Source organism: Oratosquilla oratoria, chromosome 34 (assembly GCF_046742065.1).
Source record: "Oratosquilla oratoria isolate Oo_2021 chromosome 34, ASM4674206v1, whole genome shotgun sequence".
NCBI classification, from domain to species: Eukaryota; Metazoa; Arthropoda; class Malacostraca; order Stomatopoda; family Squillidae; genus Oratosquilla; species Oratosquilla oratoria.
The window spans coordinates 27,653,235-27,671,161 of NC_134810.1; the positions used below are offsets into that span (position 1 = coordinate 27,653,235).

Below are 17,927 nucleotides of genomic sequence, written 5' to 3' on the forward strand. Positions count from 1 at the left end.
GCTCTTATATACTCAGCCACTCGTTAACATCCTGCTGTTCTTGGTCCTCGTGCCCGGTTTTGTATTCCCTTCCTCCGCTTTCGTTTCGATTCCACAGCTCTTCGTCATTCGCGCAGAATACATGAATGTATTATGAAATGTAGATGAATGAATACCTGAATATATAGATGATCGAAAAAATACAATCAATCAAATAAATGAATAAGTAAATAAGTGCAAATAAAAGATAACTGAGTAGAGAGGAGAAATGGTGACAGAGCGCATAGACAAGTAGTTTCTAAAGAGAACTGAATCTCAGAGGATAAAGGTGACTTCAATTCTGTGTAGTGTTTGATGGAAACCATGGGAGAAGGACATAGGTAATGGGTTCCCAAACTTTTCAGCTCATCAACCTGAAAATCTTAAACTTTACTAGGTAAAGTTTAAGGTTTTCTATAGACCCCCAAACTATTAATTCACAAATTATGTCAATTTATTAATATTATTGGTGTTGTTACTGTTATTAATGCTATTATTATTATTATTATTATTATTATTATTATTATTATTATTATTATTATTATTATTATTATTATTATTATTATTATTATTATTATTATTATTATTATTATTATTATCATTATTATGATTATTATCATTATTATTATTATTATTATTATCATTATTATTATTATTATTATTACATTTGTTATTGTTATTATGATCATTACTATTATCATTATTATTATTATTATTATTATATTTGTTATTGCTATTATGATCATTACTATTATTATTATTATTATTATTATTATTATTATTATAATCTTAGTTATCAATAGTGTTATTATCATCATTATGATTGTTATAATTTTTGTTGTTGATATTATTATTTCAATTCTTTATTGTTGTTCTTGTTTGGTCTCATAAATCACTTATGGTAATTTTAAAGTACTATAGTCGCAATTTTCGTGTTTGTGGATTTTACTTATTCTATTCCTTTATTCTTATTCGTTTATTTATTTATTTATTTATTTTCATCCGTTATAAAAGGGCCAAATGGCAACGTTCATCAAGGCGACGGCGTTCCAATAATGATAGACACTTTCACATATACATAAACATAAGTGTTTTAAGATATTTATGATTTACCAATAGCTTTAAGAGTGATATATATTCTTTATTATATTACTATAAGTAATATTCAAGTCAATAATATTACACAAGCTCGTCATCTTGATATTCACGATGTGGCTGTATATGCGAGATTCTCCCTACATGCACAGAATGGGGAGGATTTTCGACTCAGATTGAACTGACATGGTTTTCTTTAAGTTTAGATATTGGTTGGTTGATTATTCTCACTCTTTCAGTACGGGAAGAGAACAGGATCATTTCTTGCTAACCATTTAATCTTAAAGACTGCCTTTCGACCCCACAGTAATTTACTGACCCCTTTCGACCCCACAGTAATTTACTGACCCCTTTCGACCCCTTGGCTATTTGTCGACCCCTTGGATGGTCTCATCGACCCCTGGGGGTCGATATCGACCACTTTGGGAACCCCTGATCTAGACACTGTCCTAATTCGACACCCTTACTTTTGTGGATGCTAAAGCTTACCTGACCTTGATTACCAATATATTTCCTCTACAGGATGTAATGAAACTGCCTAGTGTGGGCCTTATGGTCTAATGCAGTCTCCCTTTCTCTCCTTTGCTCTTATGTTCTTATTATTGCCGTACAGCTTCACTGTACGTAGTAACGTGACCTGCGCGTCACGCACTCTTATGTATAAATAGAAATTACCTACTGTACTCTCTCTCTCCTCTCTCTCCGTCTCTCACTCTCTCTCCTATCCTCCCTCCCACCTCCCCCATCTCTCTCTCTCTCTCTCTCTCTCTCTCTCTCTCTCTCTCTCTCTCTCTCTCTCTCTCTCTCTCTCTCTCTCTCTCTCTCTCTCTCTCTCTCTCTCTCTCAATAATCATTTGAACAGCATTTTAGTTTTCTTAAAACATAGATTCCTTCCATGTCCTTTCCAAGTTAACATGGTTGACCTACTGCCTTTTTAGCCAGACGATTTTATTCCCTTAGGGAGCAACCCGTCTGTTAATTATGTGCTAATCTTCGCGCCTGATTAGGGTGACTGACGCAGGAGTCAGGGGAGTCTTCTTTGGAGATGTTGGGTGTCATGTTTAACGGATCACTGTCTTCAGGCCACTCTTCGGGGGAAGGCAACGCTCGCACTCTCAAGGAAGAACTCTCACCGGACGGGAGATACCTCTACCTGACACAGGCTGTCAAGGACGACAATGGAGACGTGTATGTAAGGAAATGCACATACAAACTCCAAAGTGTAGAGACCCTGGTAGAGCCTCTACACAAGGACTTAGGCGATTTTCTTTTCCAAGTATTCCGGACTTCACTAACCGATGATCAGGACAGGAGTTCTGTGAAGGAAGAAGACAGTGGAATAGATATGAAAAAGTTTGATGATTATAGAAATCAAGGAGATATGGCAAGGTCAATAGGGTCCCAGACATATCCAGGTAAAATTCACAACGATGGACCTGTAAAAGAGCGAAGCATTATTAGTGATGGAAATACAAGAATTAAGAGGGAAACTGAAAATAAAGGCTTTGATAATGTAGAAAGGTACGTTAGAAAGGAAAAAGTTAAATCAACAAGTAAAAATGAAGAAAATAAAGATGAAGAAAAAAGTAAAAGTTCAATAAAAAGTAATAGAAATAAAGTGAAAGTAATAGATATAATACCCGGCAGTTGCGGCCGTCGACGAAGTGGGAGCATATCTTCTTCAGGTGTTCCTCGGCAGACACCTCGCTTCGAGAACCACATCCTCCAGAGGGCACCTCGAATAATTCCTACTCCAGCAAACTGGAAAGAGAGAATGAGTAGTAGTTCCAGGAACTCTACTTCCTCTTCCGAACAGGAGCGACCAGTCCACTTCGATAAACAGACTTCAGGATTGGGACCCTTCAGGTCGTTGTTGAACAAATTGTCTCCTAAGAACTTCGAAAGGGTTACTGAGCAAATTCGCCAGTTTCTCAGTGATAACCCATCGGCAATTGAGAGTGCGGCGTCTTTGGTCACAGAGTTCGCAACTCATCAGCAGTTCTATTCGAGAACGTACTCGAAACTCTGTAAACTGCTCCTTGAGAAACTGCCCACAGAAAGCGCCCAAGCCTACACCAACCATCTAGTGCAGGAATGTCAACGCCGTTTTGAAACGGCAAAAGATTTGAATTCTTCCGGAGAGAGTCAAGGAATTAAACTCGACAATAAGAAGAAAGCAATATATAGCGCTGTGCAATTATATTGCAAACCTCTGCCTGGATGGCATTTTACGGCCGAGAAGAATAGCCTCCTGTGTACAATCTCTGTTGAAAAAACGAGATGAGGCTTCCCTAGAAGCGGTGTGTACCTTTTTGGAAACGGCGGGTTTGACATTGGACCAGGCGGCCCTGTCCTCCCCCGTTGGAGCGCAAGCTGTCAACGCAATCTATGCCTCCGTCAGTGAAATCACGGAAAAGAAGTTGACTAGCAACCGCATGAGGGACCTCTTATTGGACGTCCTCGAGCTTCGACAACGTCGCTGGAGTCCGCGAAGGACAAAGGAAAATCCTCAGAATGGCCAACATAATTGAAAGGAACTAATAAGAGGTCGCCGCAATGTAGAGGAAATCGTAACCAAACGATAATCGTAATTAGAAAATCGTAACCGAAAGAAATCGTACCTGATAAACCGTAAGTAGAAAAATCGGAGCTAAGAAAATCGTAAAAAATATCGTAACAAGAGAAAAACGTACTAAAAAATCGTCCATGTAAAAAATTGGTATGGCAAAAAACGGTATAGAAAAAAACCGTATGGCAAAAGATGGTATGGCAAAAAAACTGTATGCCAAAAAAATTCCCTCAGCTGAATAAGGAATCTAGTGTTAGCTAGAATAATAATAAAAAAATATATATATATATAAATATATATATATATATATATATATATATATATATATATGTGTGTGTGTGTGTGTGTGTGTGTGTGTGTGTGTGTGTGTGTGTGTGTGTGTGTGTGTGTGTGTGTGTGTATGTATATATATATATACACGTCATAAACATTGTTGGGTTAATCCTGTAGCTCTGGGAGCTTTCCCTCAGCTGATTAAAGCCGCCTGGCGACACTGAACAAAAATTAAGGTTAACTATTGCATTGTTGACTAATAGAAATCACCCTAACCCACCGCCGTCTTATATTTCCTCTAAACTAAATGAACTTGTTTAGTATTATCTCCATAACGGGATAGGTAAATGAAAGAGTAATAGGGAAAGATGAGGTAAAGGAACTTTGAAATTTATGAGAGCTGGTAGGGCACCTGGTCTGGATAGGTATCATGCGGAGTACCTGGAAAAGGGAGGTGCAGTTATAGTGGATTGTCTAGTGAGGTTGTTTAATGTGTGTCTGAGGGAAGGAAGGGTGCCGGAAGAATAGAGGATGTCTGTATACTTTTGCTTTACAAAGGAAAATGGGACGAATGTAAATGGAGTGAATTTGAGGGAACGAAAAATGAGATGGATAGATGGGGCGAAAGGGTTTTTGAGCAAGATGGGAATGCCTGTTGAGCAGGGGAGGGAGAAGGCAAGGGGTAGGGGTAAGTGAAGAATGGTTATATATGGATAGTATCTCTCCACGTCTTTTCAATTTTTCGCATAAGAAGACGAGGAGGGAGGGTTAGCATGTTGATAAAGCGACACTGTTGTGTATGTGTTCTGTCTTGCTGCATTGCCTCTGACCCGGGTAGTGGGCAGGAGACAGGGATGACCCTCCGTCTACGAGGAGCTGAGGTAAAAGGGAAACAATGGGTGGTGGATGGGAGTAGAATGGGTAGGAACGAGTGCATCCCTTGGCTGGCTACCCCCCCTTATTAGGTGGAAGAGGTCCTTGGTATATAGAAGAAAATATTTTACAGTGCGAAAGTGATTAATACAAGTCGTCTTGAACAGCAGATACAGTACTATCATGGTACTGAGGATTTTTTCCGATTCAGCCTGATTGTCATTTTCTGTTCTGCTTTGTCTCTTCTGTCTATTTTTCCCCGTCAAGCTAAACCAGGAAAAAATCAGATAAATATACACAGACACAAATACAAACCCACACTGAGGTGCGTATATGGAATAGGCTTGTATGTGTCATCCTGTTCCTTTACTGTTCACTTGACTGGCAGGACATAAGAAATGAAAGAAAGGGAAAGGATGGGGAAGTTGGTAATGAGTCATCCCCAATGGAATAGGGATTGGGGTGAAAGCTCATCAAGTAACAAAAGATGTGTGTGCGTGCGTGCGTGCGTGTGTGTGTGTGTGTGTGTGTGTGTGTGTGTGTGTGTGTGTGTGTGTGTGTGTGTGTGTGTGTGATTCACCATGGTCTTGGATCACGTGTGGGACTCGTGATCGACAGTTAACCTCCCGGATGAGAGCTCAGAGCTCGTATGACCGATTTATGGGTAATACCAAGGTCTATATACACCAGGTCTAACCGTTTGAGCCGTTCTGCGCAGCTTCTGACGTCATCTGGCTGCTTCCATTTTCTCTTTGTGAAACACTGAAGAAAACTGTGAAACGCTAAGATAGACTGGAACTATTATATTTTCCCCCCGTTATCTCTCTCTAGCTCATTGCTATTATCAGTGTGTGTGTATGTGTGTGTGTATGTGTGTGTGTGTGTGTGTGTGTGTGTGTGTGTGTGTGTATTTATATACTTGTATTTTACAGGAAGGGGATATATCGTCGTGTAGGTTTATATGGGTACACGTTCACATATGTGTGTGCGCGTGTGTGTGTGTGTGCGTATGTACGTGTGTGTGTGTATTTATATACTTGTATTTTACGGGAAGGGGAGATATCGTCGTGTGTATTTATATGTGTATACGTTCACATGTGTGTGTGTATGTGTGTGCGTGTGTGTGTATTTATATACTTGTATTTTACGGGAAGGGGAGATATCGTCGTTTGTGCTTAAATGTGTACACGTTCACATATGTGTGTGCATGTGTGTGTGTGTGTGTGTGTGTGTGTGTGTGTGTGTGTGTGTGTGTGTTTATATACTTGTATTTTACGGGAAGGGGAGATATCGTCGTGTGTGCTTATATGTGTACATGTTCACATGTGTGTGTGTTTGTGTGTGTGTTTGTGTGTGTGTGTGTGTGTTTGTGTGTGTGTTTGTGTGTGTGTTTGTGTGTGTGTGTGTGTGTTTGTGTTTGTGTTTGTTTGCAGGGAAACGATGAAAATTAACATTTGGCTTACTTCCTCTTTGGTTTGAGCCACAACCCTTAATGTCACAATAAGCCATATTGTCAAGATCTATATATACCGGTATATATAGATCCTCATTGTCAGAATATAACTAATTGCGTGGAGCGGTGCGACCGGGGGCAGCAACATACCCGAGTGACGCACCAGCTACAACTGACACCGTTGGGACGCGCGAACCCCACTTTGAGCAACCAGGTGACGTCACGGGCCCGCTGCGCCAACACCCTCGAAATTCGGTCGGAAGTGGTTAGACCTGTCACCTTACACGCACACACACACACACACACACACACACACACACACACACACACACACACACACACACACACACACACACACACACACACACACACACACACACACACAACTCCCCGCCCACGAGAGTTGGAGTAACACTTCGCAGCGAAGTGATACTGAAATTGTTTCACCCCTGGGCGGGAGTGTGTGTGTGTGTGCGCGCGCGCGCGTGTGTGTGTGTGTGTGTGTGTGTGTGTGTGTGTGTGTGTGTGTGTGTGTGTGTGTGTGTGTGTGTGTGTGTGTGTGTGTGTGTGTGTGTGTGTGTGTGTGTGTGTGTGTGTGTGTGTGTGTGTGTGTGTGTGTGTGTGGACGAGGGAGTCATATGAGAGGTACAAAGAAAAGAAAAGAGAAGTAAAACAAAAGGTGAAGGAGGCAAAGAGGAGAGCAGATGTGAAATGGGGTAAGATTATGACAGAAAATTTTGAAAGTAATAAAAAGATGTTTTGGAAAGAAATTAAGAGAGGAAGAGGAGGCGAATCAAGTAGAGAAGAAAAGGTAAAAGGTGCAGATGGAGATATGATAATGGAAGAGAAGGCAGTAAGGGGAAGATGGGCAGAATATTTTAGGGAATTGCTAAATGTGAAGGAGGATAGGGAGGGAAAGATAGTTGCAGTGGGAAATGCTAAGAAAATGACCGTGATGAGTGAGGAAAATAGAGGAGAAACAAGGAAGGATGAAGTGAAGGCAGTTGTTAAGATGATGAAAGCAGGTAAGGCACCTGGTCTGGATGGATGCCATGCAGAATGTCTAAAAAAAGGATGTACAGTGATGGTGGACTGGCTGGTGAGGTAATTTAATGTTTGCTGGAGAGAGGGTAGAGTGCCGGAGGACTGGAGGAGTGGCTGTATAGTTCCACTTTACAAGGGAAAATGGGACAAGTGTGAATGTAGTAGTTTCAGAGGGATTAGCTTGTAAAGTGTATGTCAAATAGGTTCGAACGGTAATACTCGGGAAATTTGAGAAGGCGAGAGAGAAACACACGTCACACCAACTAAGATGTGTTTATTCGGAATAACACAGGCTAAATTAAGCTTACACAAAAATTAAATTATAAAAACAAATTGTAACTTCCCTGAGTGGGGAGAAAGAGACTGAAGTGTCCTGCTCGGCAAGCAGACAGGTCTCTCTTGTCCTTCGACGACGACGAGCGTCGGAAAAGAAGTGCCTTCCAGGTTCTCCATGCCCTTCCTTTGCACGTCCGTGAGGGTGAGGGAGAGTGGAAGGCATGGATCTGCCCATGCGCACAGCAGTAGTGACCTCGTATAGGGACAGTTGGCAGCACTGGAAGCCAAACATGACCTCACGTTGACAGTCCTTCTGCCGGTCAGGTGTGCTCGCTGACCAGCACCAAGCTCCAAGCTCCAAGCTCGTCACGTGACCCACGTGACAGTGTAGTTGGGAAGGCTTATGGGAGGATCTTGATTGAGAGGATTAGGAGAGGAACAGAGGGAGTAATTGGTGAGGAACAGTGTGGATTTAGGACGGGTAGAGGTTGTGTAGATCAGATCTTTGTGGTAAGACAAATATGTGAGAAAGCTATAGGAAAGGGGAAGGATGTTTTTTGGGCTTTTATGGATCTGGAAAAGGCTTACGATAGGGTAGACAGAAAGGCTCTGTGGGAGGTTATGCAGATATATGGGATAGGAGGAAAGCTTCTAGGAGCTGTCAAGAGTTTTTATGAGAGTAATAGAGCTTGTGTCAGGATTAGAAATGGAGAGAGTGAGTGGTTTGAGGTAAAGGTGGGACTTCGTCAAGGATGCGTTATGTCGCCCTGGCTGTTCAACTTATACATGGATGGGGTAGTGCGAGAGGTAAATGCAAGGGTAGTGGGTCAGGGATTGGAGATGGTTAAAGAAAATGGAGAAAAGTGGGAGGTGAGCCAGCTGTTGTTTGCGGACGACATTGCGCTTATGGCAGGATCGGAGGAGGGATTGAGGAAGTTGGTGACAGAGTTTGGGAGAGTATGTGATAGAAGAAAGCTAAAGATAAATGTGGGTAAAAGTAAGGTGATGAGATGTACAAGGGGTGAAAGTGGCAGTAGACTGGAAGTGAGCATTAAGGGAGAGCGACTGTAGGAAGTGGATAGTTTTAGATACTTGGGTGCAAGTGTGGCAGAAAAAGGTGGGGTGAAGGTGGAGGTAGAATGTAGATTGAGAGAAGCGAGTAAATGCCTTGGTGGGTTAAAGAGTGTAATGAGGAATAGACATTTGGAAATGGATGCTAAGAGGAGACTGTATGAAGGAGTGATTGTACCAACAGCACTGTATGGGGCAGAAACATGGAACATAAAAGAGGAAGAGAGAAGGAGTTTGAATGTGTTTGAGATGAGGTGTCTGAGAAGTATGATGGGGGTTACTAGGCTAGATAGAGTGAGAAATGAGGAGGTGAGGAGAAGAACGGGGGTGGAAAGGGAGTTGGGAGATAGGGTTGATGAAAGAGTATTAGGATGCTTTGGATACATGGAAAGAATGAGTGAAGAAAGACTAGTAAAAGAGGTATGGAAGGCAGATGTGGAGGGAGTGAACATGAGAGGACGTCCTAGGATGAGGTGGATGGATGGGGTGAAGGGGGCTTTGGGGAAGAGGGGAATGTCTGTTGAGGAAGCACGGGAGAGGACAGAAGACAGGGGTGAATGGAGAATGGTTGTATATGGATGATGTTGTGATGCATGAGGTGGAATGGGTGGGGGATGGGGGGTGAGGTAGTATGTGTGAGCAAAATTTGACGCAGCCCGAAGGGATTTCTCCCTGTCTTCTCCTTTTATGCAATGAGGGGACGGAGAGGGGGGGTTGCCGATTTAATGAAGCGGCCTTGCTGTGGATGTGCTGTGTCTTGCGACACTGCTTCTGACCCAGGGCAGTGGAGAAGGTGCAGGGATGACCCATCATCCAGGAGGTGCTAAGATAAGAGGGAGGGTGGAAGGGTGTGGAGTGTATTCAGGGATGGAATGGGTGGGAATGATTTTATGCCTTTTCCTTTTTGGCTACCTCCCTTGTAAGGGGGAAAAAGCCTTGGTATATGTATGTATATTTACCGTAGTAACTTCATCCTAGGCTTTTCCAAGGTTTCAGTTTGGAGTTCTCTTTGAGGTGATTTGTTTACGAATACTGAGCTAAAATAGTTGTTTAGAATATCACATTCCTTCATTTGAGTATTCAGGTTGACCGTCAGCAGATAATAGTGGGCCAATGTGATACCTAATAACTAGAGCCCGGATTTCTAGCATTTATTCTATTATTGCTATTACGACTATAAATGCAAATAAAAATTTGCATTTATTGCAAAAAATGCTACTTTACTATATACGCTATTTTGACCAGACACAAAGGCAAAAAGTAGTCATTATGCAATAAATGACTATAAAACCTGCACAAAGTAGTAGTACGCATCTATACCATTAAACATATAATAATTTAATTATCAAGTAACGCTGAATAAATAATTGATATAACTAAGTTTGCCATACTTCAACTTTCTTTAATTTTCCTACTAAAGAAAACGCAAAAAATATAATTGAGGAAAATTTATAGAATATAATTAAAAGATAAAAGTGTTTTTTTTTTTTGTCAAATTAATTAAATTATAAGCAACAAAAATTAAAAATGGGTTATGTTTACATATAATAGTAATGTATAATAATACATTGTAGCAATGTATAAACATGTGTCACGTGTGTACCTAATCTGCATTCCACGTGAATTGTGCAAGTCACTGTTATTGTGGTCACGCCACTACCAGTTACACAAGTGATTGAACCTGCTATAAAATGCCAAAAGTGAAGCAATCCGATGGAGTGCGTATCCGAAATATACTTTAAGTATGCTCCCGTCACTTCAGTAGAAGTTGAGCGGACATTTTCAAAAATGAAAATGATTCTTTCAGATAGAAGATTGTCGCTTACAACGGAAAATATAAATAAAATGTTAATTATTTCTTGTAACAATGTTTAATTATTAAGAATTACTTTGCTTTGTTATCTATTCTATAGTTTTTAACTATATGGTTTCCGATTAAAATAATAACTTTCTCTCAGTTTTTATAGCTGCCTACACATGAAAGAAAACTGCTGAATTTTAGCCAAAACTAGCAAAATTTTACGTGCTATTTTGCTACAAATAAGAACTATTTTGCTAGAAATAAAAACTATTTTGCTATGATACCTGCAATATCAACTTTTTTTAGTGCTATTTTGACCAAATTTTTTGCGCTATTTTGACCACTTTTTTAGGACTAGAAATCCGGGCTCTACTAATAACCTTTTTATCTCAAATGTAAATATAGAATTCTTTGGGATTCTCTTTGAATTTATCAGCGATATTCATTTCGTATTATTTTTTTCTATTGTCTTATTTAAATTTCTCTGCATTATTACATAACTTTGTCATTAGATGCACCTGAGCACTTGTATTTCTTATAAGCCTGTCTCTCTTTAGCAATACTTTTTTCAGTTTCTTTGCCAAGCCATTTTGGGCGAGCCTGATTTGGGGGGCGTGTGTGTGTGCGTGTGTGTGTGTGTGTCTTTAATTTTGTTTATCATTATCATTATTATTATCACTATTTATTTAATTTCCGAACATGAAGAGGTGGCATCCGGCGACTGCTCCTCTCTTTCTCCAACTTTAAGCCAGTGACAGAAATAGTCTCACATTATCTTTGGTAGAGCCCGAGGACCGTTGCCAGCCATTGTGGGGCTGGGGGTTTCTCACTTGGTGAAACACGAGGTAGACAGTTAATGAGTGCTTGCAGATGGAAGCAGTTATGCACACCACCATTTTGAACGTTTTGTCGCTGGTGGCAGCGGACCCACATGAACTCTTAAATCCCTCTTTTCTGCTGCTTTTGCTACCTAGGTCTCTTCGGGACGGTTATGTCCTCCAACGATAGAAGCGTTGGTTATCAGCGACGAAATACAAATTTCCCGTCCCATGTCGTGTGGTCGCTCATGATGGGAAATATGAGAAAGTTCGTTGTGATGTGAAAATCATATTTTGAGACCATGGAGAAAAGGTACATCCATTCTTTAAATTTTCTTGCTTTTCTTGTTATGTTTCCGAATGTAGAAATAAAGTCCTTGGCTGCTTTCTGGTTCAGAAAACCATATTATGCAAGATATCATTGCAGCTAAGACACATTAGATGTGCCTTATATTTTAATATTTTCATGTTTTTATATTCTAATATTTTATTATTTTTATATTTTATTATTTCTATATTTGATTATTTTTATATTTTTATCATTTCACATTTTTATTGTTTTATGATTCTATTATTTTATTTATATTTTTATATTTTTATATTTTTATATTTTCATATTTCAATATTTTAATATTTTAATATTTTAATATTTTAATATATCTATATTTTCATATTTTTATATTTTTTATATTTTATTTTATATACCATTTTGCATTTTATTTTATATTCTATTTTAAATTTTATTCTATATTTTATATTTTATTTTATTTATTTTTTGTCTCGTCCTCAAAACCGTGTTTTCGATTTTGTGCTAGAGGAGAGTTTCATACCTTTATTCAGTGGTGGTAAAATTAAATTTATTGTGTAAATTGAAAATGACAAGACCCATAGACTAAAGCACGGTAGTGATCTTTTTATTTCTGATTCAGAATATAACTGAAAAACACTATCTCCTAATGTACCGTTCCAGCCAATGTAAATTGAAAATACACTCAAAATCCCTATTACCATAACCACTTTGTATACGTTCCTGGAATCTTCCCCCATCGTCTGTAATTCCTACCCATAACTGCAAAATAGAGTGAGATCAAACAAATTCCAATTACTGACAATGGTATCCTTGCAACCGCGTTTGCATTCCGTCTACCTTTGAGATCTTAGGAGCGGATGGACAACCATGGAGAAATGACCCAGTATTTCATGCATTCCTGTCTTGTACGAGATGTTGACTGACTCACCACGAGAATGTATACTTTTCTGCAGGATCTAGATCAGTGGTTCCCAAACATTTTCAGCTTGCTACCCAGGTTACCGTGCCACATTAAACATGTTACCACCTTTCACAAATGTCAACACTGATATATATGGCTAAATTAAAATACTAGAGATATTTTCGTTCGTTTATTGTGTTTAAACATTGTTCATCTTTAATGACTATTGCCAAAGATGTCGAGAACATCAGTGAGATGGATGGAGTTGCATGCTTGAAGCTAATTGAGGAATTCTTGACTTCATAATTTTCAGAATTCTTATTTTTTTTATCATCCCTCCATTACTCCGAGCATTTTTAAATTAACCCCCAGGGGGGTGATTTACCTCCAATTTGGGAACCACGGATCTAAAGGGTTAAGTCTCTACCAACGCTAAGAAGAAATCTAAGTCACTTCACATTTCTCCAGGGAAGAAGTCCAGAAACACGTCACCCCGATCTAGACGATGCATCCAAGCACCTGGATGAATTCTGGCTTCATTGATGACATGATCACCAAATTTTATCCTGGATATCACTAGTCAGCTTCATTACTATGAGAAACAGGTTTGGTACCCCATGAGGATCGTCTGTAGGTCGAAGAAGCTACTAATAACTAAGAACGAAATTAGGGAAAAAAAAATACAAGAACGTGGCGTGTCCTCAACGACTTCTTTAGAAGACATCTGGATCGTCGCCTTCGCCGAAGGTCATTATGAGCTCAAAGAGCTTGGCGTCGCTGCCGTCAAGGCCCTTCTTGTATGCATTCTTGATGAAATCCTGCCTCATGCATACCATAATCTCCCTCTCCTTGATGCACTTCATGAAAGCCACCATCCCTCCTAACTTCTGCACCAGAGGATGCTTGGCTTTCTCAGTTGGAAGGCATTTCTGGGGACGAAAATATTCTCAGTTAAGATTCATTTTGGCCTCCATCATTTTCGTATATGTTTAAATCTCTGTTGATGAATTACAGAAGTCGATCTACTTACTGCAAGATCATAACAATAGTCCACGGCTTCGTAAAGGTCAGCCCTCAGGTTGGATGAAACGTTGAACTCATCCAGTGCCATCTTCATGCCTTCTGTCTTCGGCTGGCCTTCCTCATCAACCTGACGTTAACGAACAAGTAATGAATCAGTGAAGGCGTCCTCATGACAGCCACAAGACCGTAAATGTTTATCTTCTCCAACAATATTTGGATCTTTTACGCATTTTGTCATGTAATAAAAATTAATGCGAGCGTAAATAGCTTTCCTATTGGATATCAATTATAACAAATGTGTAGAACTAATAAATGTTGTTGATGGCAAACACTTGTAAACGTTTACGGTTTTGTGGATGCCTTTGTCAAGGTCTGATTTGGGGATAGTTATGAGAGGGCGGAAGAGGGGAGGGGGTGGCAATATGTTGGGAAAAATATTAGGTTATTAAAATACAGTGGTTAGAAGTAAATGAAGTGATAGACGTTGTATCATGTTGCGTTGATGTTTATTCTAAATGAACGTTAAAACTTCGAACTTTGCGACATGACGTCACAGGACTCAAGTGAAATGAAAGCCAGCGACTTGCGCGCGCGAAAAAACAAAACAAAAAAAAAAACTTACGAAATCCAGTTCCTGCAGAGTGCATCTCGTTAACTCCACCTTATTTATGATCTTATCGACGTAGCTCGGTTCTTCGTGGTCAGCGTGGCGTTTCTGTGAGAAATCAAAGTGAATATTTCATACGGGGGGATACGAAGATGGGATTAGATTATTTGTACACACCATACATGTATATTTGAACTGACTTACCTTTCTGTCTTGTGCAGGATAACCACCCACAACCCTCTGTCCCTGTCCTAGAGCGTAGTGGTAGTGGAAAGGTAAGGCCACGTATTTAATATTGACATTTTGCGCGTCCTGGGGGAACAAGAATTCGGGTAGGGCCGCCACGGACTCGGTGGCTCTGACATGTATTTGACTGTGGGCTTCTCCTTGCCCCTCTTGCTGCACGGTCTCCTCTTTATGAACGTGATCGTGGTTTTCTAGTTGTCCATCTTCATGAGTATGTTCGTGGGTGTGCACTGTCCCATCCTCGTGGGTGTGTTCATGGGTGTGGGTAGTGGGCTCACCAGCCTAAGGAACGAGGAACGAAGGCAGTACAAAATTAGAGATTCATAAATATGTATTGATTGTGTTTATCTTCTTCATGTGGAACACGTGGGACTCTCGTACACAAAAAAGAAAACTTACGTTCATCTTCATGTAGCACGCTACACCTGCCATTTTGAATTTGTCCATGTACTTATCCATAATTTCTTCCCCAAAGCAATTCAACAGAATCTGTGGTCACAAGAAAAAAAATAAAGAAACTATCTCAAAATTGGAGGCTAATATCAGTATAGAGTATACAGTTAGTCGCATGATTGTGAATTTATCTTATTGACGGGCAGGTAAAGTATTTTTGATGAAATTATCGACGGAGGAACAGGCTAGGAGTCTTGAAGTCTTACCGTTTCGTAGGTGTAGTCTTTCAGAAGCCGTTCAGGGATCATCCCGAAGTTGGCCACGGCCGACCCCAGCAAACATAAGAGCAGTAGTGGACGCATCTTCCTGTTTTAGAAAAGAAGCTAAGGTTTGAGACAAATCCAAGTGGCAGGTTATTCTAGATACGAGGAAACTGGTTATGTAGTGTGCAAGGAAACAAACACACACACACACACACACACACACACACACACACACACACACACACACACACACACACACACACACACACACACACACACACACACACACACACACACACACACACACACACACGAAAATTAGAAGATAAAGACAAATAAAAATGGTTGGATAGGAAGAGATGCAGCAGAGGAAGAAAGAACAAAAAACAAATTTAATGGAATGGTTGAAAAAACTTCCTGATAGACAGATACGTAAGAACAGTACTAAAGGTCAGTAATCAGAGAAGTCCCACAAGAACCAGTAATCCGCTTACAGACGATGCAAAGATCACGAGGAGAATAGAAGATAATGATTGCAAATTATTGCAGAAAGGTCTAAACAGAATATACGACTAGAGTTAAGCGTGGAAATTTAATTTCCCTTCTAAAATGCAAAATGTTTGAAATGGAGTCCATCAATGAGTTGCTCAAAAGGAGATGAAACAGTGTAGAAGAGACCATGATTGTTAAGGTCAAAAGGACATTTTTTAATTCGTAAAATGTTGTTTTTGTTCTCATATTCACTGACCCTCAGCAGATCATAACGTGTCCATTAGTGACTTTGATGATGACTTCTGTGTTGACACTGTTCATTCTGCAGTTGTGTTCCCTCAAGAGACCATGGGCGTCTTGCATAGGATATTGCAGAAGCTCAACCTTTCGAAGAACGCGCATGCGTACGCGCGCGCACACACAGACACACACACTAATTCAGCGATCCGAGTTCAAATACCCCCCTAGGACTGACAAAAAAAAAAAAAAAAAAAAAAAATCAGCATTACTGCACTGCGAGCCGGCACCCCAACTCTGGTTGGCAAGGAGTTGTGTGTGTGCAATTACCTTGTTGTATTTTACGGGATGAGAGCTATGCTCGTATTGACCCGCTTTTGTATCTTTCAGCATCCAGTTTGATCTTAAATTCTTGTATAGTTTTTGCACTCACTGTTTTCTCATTCAGTTTGTTCCAGATATCTATCATTCTGTGTTGGATGCTATTCTTTTTCAGATCTCTTCTGTAACTATCCTTTTCAAGTTTCTTTTTAAGTCCTCTTGTTTTTCTCCTATCCCACTTTAGCAAGTCATCTCTATCAAGGACTTCCATCCCTCTCATAATTCTGTAGATGGTTAGTAGGTCTCCTCTTTCTCTTCTTTCTTACAAGATTGGTAGTTCGAGTTTGGACAATCTTTGTTCGTATGTCAATTTGGAGAGTGTTGGTGCCATCTTTGTCGGTGCTCTTTGAATTCTTTCTAATTTCTTTATGTTCTTTTTGGTACTAGGTGTCCATAGTGTCGCAGCGTACTCCAATTTTGGTCCTATCATTGTAAATAATATTTTCTTTACCATTTCTTCATCCATGTAATCAAAGGCCACTTTCATTGATCTTGATAAATTGAAAGTTTCCCCGACTAATTTGTTGACATGCTTGCCTGGTGTCATGTTATTTGTGATAGTTATTCCTAGGTCCCTTTCCGAGTTGACTTTTTTAACTTCCTTTGTACCAATTTTATATTGTCCCGATATTCTGCTTTTGCTTTTTTCCAAATTCCATTATACTACATTTCTTAATGTTGAAATTCACTTCACACTTCTGACTCAATTTCCAGACTTTGTCCAGGTCTTCTTGTAGTGATTTGCAATTTTCCTCTGTACTTACTCTCTTTAGTAGTTTTGCATAATCTGCAAAGAATTCATATATTACACACCCTTTCTCCATGTCATTTATATATACGGCAAACATTATCGGAGCCAATACAGAGCTTGTGGGACTCCACTTATAATTTTTTCCTTATTTGAGTTCTTGTCTCTGAGTATCACCCTCATTTTTCTCCCATTGAAGAAATCTTTCATCCATTTCAATAACTTTCCTTGTATTCCACCCATTGTTTCAGTTTTTCTTAGTAGCTTTTTGTGTGGTACTTTGTCAAATGCTTTTTTGTAAATCTAAGAAGTCACAATCTGCCCATCCGTCCCTTTCTTGAATTATTTCTATTAGCCTCGAGTAAAAGTATATCAAGTTTGTGGCACATGATCTTCCACGTCTAAATCCAAATTGTTTTGGATTTAGTATTTTGTTCTCGTCCAGATATTTAATCCATTTACTTTTAATAATTTTTTCGCATATTTTTCCTATTGTACTTGTAAGGGAGACCGGTCTGTAGTTGGTTGGATTTTCTTTGTCCCCTCCTTTGAATATTAGTACGATATTTGCATGTGTGTGTGTGTGTGTGTGTGTGTGTGTGTGTGTGTGTGTGTGTGTAAGTTCACAGCATTAACCCTAAATCGGGTTATATGTGAACCTTGAGGTCTTATCACAAGTCCAACACGTGATCTAAGACCACAGTGAATCGCACTAACACAAGTACGTCCTCCCACTTCCAAGGAGACACGCAATCTTACATAAGTGGATTAGGTCATCAGGGAGCCCAAGAGAATAAAGAATCCTTCACTCCCCCTAGCACCCACATTTCCGTTCACCACCCACTCCCATTTCATTCCTAACTCCCTCTAAACTCCCCAGCAAACCCCCGCTCCACACACCTCCGTCTCCCTAAACCCCGAACACTCCACCCCTTTCCTTCTCTCTCCCCTGCCACTCTTTGTCTGCCTATTTACCACCCTCCCAATGTTTCTTTTTCTTCTTTTATAACTCCCTCCTACTTATTCTTTTTGCTG

At 39.9% G+C, this 17,927-nt stretch overlaps 1 protein-coding gene across 1 annotated transcript in view; it reads right to left on the bottom strand.

Moving 5' to 3' along the window:
* Positions 1–12,122: 12,122 nt before the first annotated feature.
* Positions 12,123–17,927, bottom strand: part of LOC143018148 (uncharacterized) — a 7,659-nt gene continuing 1,854 nt past the window's right edge. The window contains exons 2-7 of the mRNA XM_076173284.1: positions 15,038–15,137; positions 14,778–14,867; positions 14,337–14,660; positions 14,148–14,240; positions 13,533–13,652; positions 12,123–13,431 (exon numbers count right to left, since the gene is read on the bottom strand). Coding sequence (XP_076029399.1) covers positions 13,216–13,431; positions 13,533–13,652; positions 14,148–14,240; positions 14,337–14,660; positions 14,778–14,867; positions 15,038–15,133 — 939 coding nt within the window. The 5' untranslated portion in view covers positions 15,134–15,137 and the 3' untranslated portion in view covers positions 12,123–13,215. The remainder of the gene's footprint in view (positions 13,432–13,532; positions 13,653–14,147; positions 14,241–14,336; positions 14,661–14,777; positions 14,868–15,037; positions 15,138–17,927) is intronic.